The sequence below is a fragment of the Arachis duranensis genome, chromosome 5 (genome assembly GCF_000817695.3).
Source record: "Arachis duranensis cultivar V14167 chromosome 5, aradu.V14167.gnm2.J7QH, whole genome shotgun sequence".
NCBI lineage: Eukaryota > Viridiplantae > Streptophyta > Magnoliopsida > Fabales > Fabaceae > Arachis > Arachis duranensis.
In genome coordinates this window covers 23,547,022-23,555,280 of record NC_029776.3, presented here as the reverse complement: position 1 = coordinate 23,555,280, position 8,259 = coordinate 23,547,022, and the positions used below count along the sequence as shown (strand labels likewise).

The window sequence follows — 8,259 nt, the reverse complement described above, 5'->3', positions numbered from 1 at the left end:
AGTTTTACCATCGAAAAAGTCCGACGGTAACTGGGATGTAAATTCAAAACGCGAACCCTCTTTTCCCTCATTCATATTCACTCCCTCTCTTACGAAACCACCAAAACCACTATCTCCTTCCTTCTTCTTCCCTCTCCCTTCCTTCTCCTTTCACAATTTGACCTTGGTGGGATCATTGAATCATTAAACCAGTCATTGACCGATTTGATTTTCGCAACCTTAAATTACTGGCAAAAAATAATTTCTGTTGGTCTTCTAGCATTTTTTAATTAATAAAAGGTAAAAAGTCAGATGTAGTCGACTTCACGTGAAGTTGATACCTGAGAGCCGTTAGATGATTTGACTGATTTAACTAAATTTTCATCTAATGACTCTCAGATATCAACTTCACCTGAGTTTTCACCTTAATAAAAATAGGTTTCATTAATTTATTTCAAATACACTTAATTATTTTATGAGTTTTGATATTAGTAAAATTCTTTTAGGATTTCGTATAAAAATTTCAAAAGACCAATGTTTGAAAATTGAATCGGATCATTCGGTTTGATCGGATTAATAAAAAATCGGTCACATGTCCAGTTCAATTGATATGAAGATTTGATATGCAAAAAATTGGTTTAAAAACCGGCCGAATTGACGGTTAATTGGTGAGCCGTCAGAACCGGCAGGTTTTTTCCGGTTAGTAACATATATATATATATAGAGCTCCCCACTACCGAGACCCACCCACGCCCCTTTCTCTCTCATAGCCAAAAGCCCAAAAATCTATCCCTAACGAACCCAGCCACCATCCCATCGCCGAACTCTTCTCCTCCGGTAGAGTTTGCTGTTGCCGCCGGCGGGGACAGACCGTGTGTTGGGTCTGCTCGTTTCTCCTTGCTCCTCCTCGCGTCGTCAAGCCCGAGGGTGCCGTCAAGCCCGGACCTGTCCTCGTCGCCGTCGGCCGCCCTGAACTCGTCGTCGATTCCGAGGGTGCCGTCGTTGCCGCCGAACTTTCTGCTGCTCGACGTTGCGAACGTCTACTCAGCCCTGTTTCCTTGCCGTCGCAAACGTGCCTGCTTGGCCGTCTTCTCTTCGCCGCACATCCGTTCCACTGGTCGGCCATAACTTCCACGCGAAAGACTCTGCCCGTTTTCTCTTCTCTGGTAAGCACTCATCTACTAGTTCTTCAGTTGCCTTTTTTTTGTTTGTTAATTTTTATATATTCTGAGTTAATTTTTATATGATTGTTGTATATATTCTGACTTCTGAGTCAATTGTATGGATTCTGAGTTAATTGCATGGATATTGGATTCTGGGTTAATTCTATGGATATTGGATTCAAACTCGATTCTCTGTTTATTTTCCAGGTTTTTGTTGTTTGAAGTTCGTTAATTGGATTCTCTAGCTCCTATTGAGTTTTGAATCTTTTGATTGCTTAGCAATTTGATCTTATTTGTTTATTAAGCTTTCCAGTGATTTCTTGAAAATTACAAGATTGATTTTTTGTTTGAGTTGTTGATTCTGGTTCTGATTTTTGTTTATTTTTTATTTTCGGTTGATGGTGCTATGGTAACTAGTAAGCACTGCCTTGTTCATGGTGTTGTTATTTATTTAGTTTTTTTTTAGTTTTTATGAAACTGAAATAAACTGATGGTGGTAGAACATGATTTTGTTTTTTGGACATTTATGTGTATTTTGATTTTTATTAGTTATGAATCTTGATGTTTAAAGTTATTTTTAAACTTTTAATGAATAATTTATTAAATGAAATTGTAAAATTTTAAATTTTATCATGTTAAAAATAATTGAATTTAAATATTTAAAAGTATATGTTAAATTTTTAATATTTTTAGTTTATATTTGATTAGACTGATTGAACTCGGGTTGACTCTTTGAACTATTAAACCAGTTATTCCACGGTCTAGTTCTCGCAACCTTGCTAATGACCTTTGGCCAATATTTGATTAACAGAACAAAATAATCGAATATACATATACAAATCATTATATTTAGCACTCATGATATAAGTGTTGACTATATGTTTTTTTGTTTAAAAAAAAATTTTGACCAGCTAAGAATTGAGAGGACTCTAGGCTAACGACAGAATTTATTTTGAAAATCAAGTTTTTTTAAAATAAAAAAGTTAATAAAGTAAAAACAAATAAAAATTTATTCACTCTCAAATTAAAATAATAAAAATTATAAATTTAATGATAATTAACTCATTATTTACGATTCTTCTCACATCTGTTTCCTTGTTATCAGTGCAACAAACAATAACTAACGTTTTGTTTGGATAAAATTGAGTGGGAGCTTCTGACTAGACACAAGACTCAATGAAGATGGGTTGTTTGAACGGGACAACCATCTCACTCTCATGCCTCAAACTCGCTTTCCCTTCTTACCCTTCTTCCTTCCAGAACCTTCCATTTCGCCGCACCATCAAGCCTCTCTCCGCCGCCGTCCAAACATCTCCCGCCACTTCACCATCAACCACCAAGGTCGAGGACCAAGGTGCGAGGTCTCACTGGAAGGCCGCAATAGACTTCAAGTGGATAAAGGATAACAAGGAAGCAGTTGCTGCCAACATTCGCAACCGTAACTCCGATGTTGATTTGGAACTCGTCCTTCAACTCTATGACCAGTTCTTTAATCTTCAAAAGGTCACTCTTATTTCTTCATTCTCCATTATAATAATTTCCCCAAATTCATGTGTTCTGAAATGCCTGTTATTTCTAAGATTTACCATGCTTAATCATGTTATAGTGTCATCTAATTAGATTAATGCAAAGACATAGGAAGGGGGAGGAAAAAAGGAGTTTTTTTGGTCCCAATTGCTCAGCTAATTGGTTTCCAGAAAGCAGGAAGTTGAGAGAGTGCGCGGAGAAAGAAATGCGGTAGCAAACAAGATGAAAGGGAAAATGGAACAATTTGAGCGTCAAAGACTAATTGAGGAAGGTGCTCTTGGCACCCAACTACCTTTGCTCTGCCTTTTAGGTCAATTCCTTAAGACACTCGCGTTTTGCATGCAGGAAAGAATTTGAAGGAAGGACTCATTGCTTTGGAAGAAGACCTGCTCAAGCTTAATGACAAACTTCAACTCGAAGCACAACGGATACCAAACATGACTCATCCACATGTTCCAATAGGTGGAGAGGATAGTTCTATGACAACGAAGCTGGTATTTAGTTACTACAGTTCCTAAAAATTTAGCTTGTTAGTGCATCAATTATTCTCAAAATGTTAATGGATCATCTTAATTCTTAGGTTGGCAGCGCTCCAGAGTTTAGTTTCCCTGTCAAGGATCATCTTGAACTAGGAAAGGAACTTTGCCTTTTCGATTTCGACACAGCTGCAGAGGTATACCTTGGTTAACTTAAGGCATTTCCTTAGCTATTATTTGCAACAGGTGAAGGTGAAACCGTACATACCGGACATGACTAGGTGTTGGAATCTATTTACTTAGACTTTAGGATACTTGTTTTTCTGGGAAATGCAGGCATGCCTTTGAGGCTACATATTATCTCATGGCAAAGTAATCAGGGGTGGTGGTTCCATATATGAATTTAGAAGACCATCTTTGTTTTTTCCATACTAGTTATTCTATGCGATTGTTAGAAGACTTCCTTTCAAGTGTTGCTACTATGATAGTTTATTTCTTATCTTCTATTGTAAACTTTGCAATTGACATGGAACTTTGGATCTGGAAAAACAAGAAATAAATATATTCAGACTTCAGTTGTATGTGAGATGCATCTAATATGCTGTTTCACAGGTCAGTGGGTCAAAGTTCTACTACTTGAAAAATGATGCAGTTTTGTTAGAGATGGCCCTTGTGAATTGGACACTCTCAGAAGTGATGAAGAGAGGCTTTACTCCATTAACAACGCCTGAACTTGTACGGTCCTCTATTGTTGAAAAATGTGGTTTCCAACCTCGTGGAAACAATACACAGGTTTGTTAGTGTCTATTTTACAGAAATCTGCTTCTTACTCATCAATTGCATTGTTTGAGTTCATGACATTGGACATAAGATAAACAGCTGATGACAAATGTGTCATGGCAATGACAACCAATTTGACTGAGTCAGACAGTTTATAGGCTCTCAGAAAACATGTTTATTTTAGTCATTTCATCTTTTTCTTGTATTTTGTTAAGCATGGGACTTACAACTTGGTTGGCGTAATAATGATAATCACAATTGGGTCCAACCTTGTTATGCAGCAAAGACTTAAAATGACCATTGAGTTTTCCCCCCCAAGAGTCTATTTTTCATGTTTATATTTTTCTGATTGAGGTTCATAGCTTCTTTTGATGTTTCATTTCATGCCAAAATTACACAGGTTTATTCCATAGAAGATAGTGACCAATGCCTCATCGGCACTGCAGAGATACCTGTCGGGGGTCTTCATATGGATTCTATACTTGCTGAAACTTTGTTACCCCTGAAATATGTAGCATTTTCTCATTGCTTCCGTACTGAGGCTGGTGCCGCTGGCAGTGCAACAAGGTAATTGATTGTAGAGCTGATTGGGTGTGACGAGGCAATTTAAGGATTATTAGTAACTTTTTATTCTAAAATTCTAATTATAATTAAAACTGAGCAGGGGTCTTTATCGAGTTCACCAGTTCAGCAAGGTTGAAATGTTTATTTTCTGCCGCTCAGAAGACAGTGAACATTATCATGAAGAGCTTATTAAAATTGAAGAAGACATGTTCTCATCCCTTGGGTTACATTTTAAGTAAGAGTTACCACTTATGCCCAAGTACATCCTTTCTAAATTTTAACCATGATTTGATTACTATATTTGGTATGATTCTGTGTTTCTGCAGAATTTTAGATATGGCTTCCGAAGATTTAGGCGCACCTGCTTACCGTAAATTTGATGTGGAGGCTTGGATGCCTGGCTTAGAACGGTTTGGCGAGGTACTGCAGATACATTTTCTATCTGATAGGCTCATGATGCGTAATATTTTTTGCCTCTTTGATCTAAGGTTACTGCTTTTCAATTTTCATATTGGGAAATTTTCTAAATAGCCACAATGGCTGGTTGCACTAAGGTAACTGCTTTCTTTGGTGAAGAAAATGTTAGTGATGTAGACATGTAGTGAAGCATTAAGGTATTTAGTTAGAATTGGAAATCAACTTCTTGCTATCTTCCCCTTTGCAAATATAGATTGTGTTTCTTTTGATGTAATCTGCTGAGCCTTCTTTTACACCTCCTGTATGATATTATGACAGATTTCAAGTGCATCAAATTGCACAGACTATCAGAGCCGTAGGTTGGGAATCCGGTATCGCCCGTTGGAAGCGCCAGTTGCAAGCCCGAGAAAGTCTAAAAGCAATCTGGCTCCACCACAGTTTGTTCACACACTAAATGCAACAGCTTGTGCAGTACCACGGATGATAATATGCTTGCTTGAGAATTACCAGCAAGAAGATGGATCCATCCTTATCCCTGAGCCTTTGAGGCCCTTCATGGGTGGGCGTAGTGTTATTTCTAGAAAATCTTGATACAAGGGATCGCGACATTTGCATCATTTGAAGGATTTTTGCTGTTGCGGCTTTAGATTGTGGTGGTAGATGAGTTCAATCAACTTCCTACATTATAGCCTTTGGAAGAACTGGAAAGAAGGCGGCAAAAATCATGCATATATTAATTAGTAATGTAGAAAGGAAGGAGTAGAACAATACTATCTCTGAAAATTAACTAACTATTGAACTTAAAAAATAAAGAAAAATAAAACATAAAATATCTTAAATCCTATACTAAAATCTGAACTATCTATTCTATTATATAAAAATCGGATGTCTGCACTTAATGATGAAGCTGACGTGGTATGTTTCGGAGAGTGTTTTCCGATTTAATTGTTTTAACTCATTCAATACAATTTATTGCACTGAATTAATTATATTAACTAATTGATTTGATTAGATATTTAAATATTTCTTTTCTTAATATAATTTATTATAATTTATATTAATTAATTATACTACATTAATTATAATTCGTTATATTAGTGAATTAGTCTTTTCATTTATAAAGTTAAAAATAAAATAAATAAATTGTTATTTATTCTAATTAAATTTATTTATATACTATATATGAATTAACGTCTATTCGATTTTATTATATAAAAGTCGGATTTCTACATTTAATGATGGAGCTGATGTGGCATGCTTCTAAGAGTGTTTTTCGATTTATTTTTTTTAACTCATTAAATACAATTTATTATGAGATTAATTATATCAATTGATTTGATTAGATATTTAAATATTACATAATAATTATAATTTATATCAATTTGTTTTAATAGTATTTTCTAATTTATTTCTTTTAATATTTTGGTAGTATTTTTTAATTTATTAAATCAAATTCGGTATAAATTATGTATATTAATTAATTGATTTGATTAAATTATTAATAATTAAAATAATAAATCTATAAATAAAATAAGCAATTGAGATATTTTTAACTAATAATTAAATCAAATTAAATGATATGTATTAAGTCAGATTCAAATCATGTGAATTAAATACTAAACTAAAATATGATAATTTCTTACTTATTCAAATTAAATGCAATAAATATAAATTAATTTTGTTAGATAATGATGATTTTATGGTCTTCTATATATAGACGGCCAAACAAAATGATAAGAATCATCATTTTTATCGCTCTTGCTATTTTAACTCTTCTTTTTTCTTTTTTTTTATGTAAAATTTCTTTTATGGATAAATGAAAAGGTATGGATAAATAGTATTTCGTTGATTGTTTGCTTATAACTCGAAAATGTCTTAATTTAGGCATTACCGTTGCTAATAGAATTGGACGACAATGTGCTCGGCATACTTGCAGCTTAAGAAATCAGGTAATGTGTTCGAGGTGCACTGATGCAAACTTTTGGAGCTGCTGACTGCCGCTGAATTCATCGTATAGCTGGAGCAAATTATGATATAGTAAAAAAACATTTATTCATACATGCTATTCTTCTTTATATATGTATCCCTCTATTTTTACAATTCACATCTTTATATATTAGATTCTTTTTGACATTATTTAAATTTGATATTTTTGTATAAGTTACTTCGAGAAAAAAATGATAATCCGTACGTTAAGGGATTCCCTTGTGGAAATCTGACGTCGTGAGCTGCTTCAGTGCTATCACCGATATGATAAGAACAAAAAAGGTCCCCGCAAGAATAACGCACTTTCCCTCTTACCTTCGTCACCTTGCCTTGGGTCCTTACTCGCTGTTGGGATAGAAGCCAACTTAGTCTCACTATGTTCAACTCTTTCTTACAAAGAAAGAGTCCGGATCGGAAAGAAATTTTGATGCCTAGCTTTGGGTGAATGAGAATCAGATCCTTTATCAACTGATCCTAAGGCTCATCCCGCCTCTGTGGTCGGTTGGTGAGCCTAGTGATAGGAGACTATCTAGCTTGGTTCGGAGAGCCAGGGTGTGGCATAAAAAGCATTTCTTTGAGTGATTCTTCGGGACAAAGGCCAAGGGTGAAGTCGCCTTCAGTCGACCATCGGGAGATACGCCTCCAGGCTCTTTTGTTTGGCAAAAACGGATTATGATTTAGTTCTTCTACATTTGATTTATAAAAATTTAAACTTGAGCGATTACTATGATTAAGCTCAAATTTTAATTTATTTTTTATATTATATAAATATTAAATTCTTTGATTAAACAATTATATATAATTTTTATATTAGCAATTAAATTTCAATTGCTACGTAAAAATAATATATTTTAGGTAATTGTACATTTTTTGTTATTTTAAAAATTATTATATATTTTTAAAATTATTTAATTATGTTTATTCTTTTAAAAAGATTACTATTATTAGAGAACAACAAATATTTATAATAGTTTAAAATTGAAAAAAATAAAAAATACAAAATATTAATATTTTGAATTTTCGAAGTATAAATCTTAAAATAAATATATATGATTATGATTAAAAGTTATAATTGGAGTTTTTATTTTATTCTAATTTTGTTCAGAACATATTTGCCTTATTTAAGTTTTATTTTTGTATTGATTGCTTTTTTTTATAAAATATCAATTAAAATTTATACCTTGAATAAAATAGTTACGTGTCTAAAAAAAATGAACAAAAAAATATTTTTATTTTTAGTAAAAATTTATGTCGCTTTAACTTTTTTTCTATATCACATCTTATATTTTTACTATATTTATAAGAAAGTTTTTATTCAAATTAAGAAAATTTTATTTTTAGTTATTTTTTTTTAGTTTTAAATATTA

The 8,259-nt window shown here is 33.2% G+C and overlaps 1 protein-coding gene across 3 annotated transcripts; it reads left to right on the top strand.

Annotated features, from left to right (window-relative positions):
• The first annotated feature begins 706 nt into the window (after nt 1–706).
• Nucleotides 707–5,863, top strand: LOC107488781 (serine--tRNA ligase, chloroplastic/mitochondrial). Of its 3 annotated transcripts, XM_016109551.3 has the most exons (10): nt 707–1,145; nt 2,248–2,645; nt 2,847–2,940; nt 3,015–3,163; nt 3,250–3,342; nt 3,758–3,937; nt 4,326–4,492; nt 4,590–4,724; nt 4,816–4,909; nt 5,225–5,863. In XM_016109551.3, exons 2-10 carry the CDS (start codon nt 2,319–2,321, stop codon nt 5,495–5,497), a joined length of 1,512 nt encoding a protein of 503 aa, XP_015965037.1. In that variant the 5' UTR covers nt 707–1,145; nt 2,248–2,318; the 3' UTR covers nt 5,498–5,863. The 3 variants fall into 3 exon arrangements, with proteins under 3 accessions (XP_015965037.1, XP_015965038.1, XP_020998143.1); XM_016109552.3 differs by lacking the exon at nt 707–1,145 and having other exon boundaries at nt 2,497–2,645; nt 2,763–2,940; nt 5,225–5,862; XM_021142484.2 differs by lacking the exon at nt 707–1,145 and having other exon boundaries at nt 2,517–2,645; nt 2,749–2,940; nt 5,225–5,862.
• Nucleotides 5,864–8,259: the final 2,396 nt, after the last annotated feature.

What these genes read in the sequence shown, in the direction of transcription:
- LOC107488781 (XM_016109551.3), top strand. Translation starts at nt 2,319, where the DNA reads ATGAAGATGGGTTGTTTGAACGGGACAACCATCTCACTCTCATGCCTC. An exon ending in ATTTCGACACAGCTGCAGAG is followed by an intron (nt 3,343 to 3,757) that starts GTATACCTTGGT and finishes GCTGTTTCACAG; the next exon opens with GTCAGTGGGTCAAAGTTCTA. An exon ending in GCTTAGAACGGTTTGGCGAG is followed by an intron (nt 4,910 to 5,224) that starts GTACTGCAGATA and finishes ATATTATGACAG; the next exon opens with ATTTCAAGTGCATCAAATTG.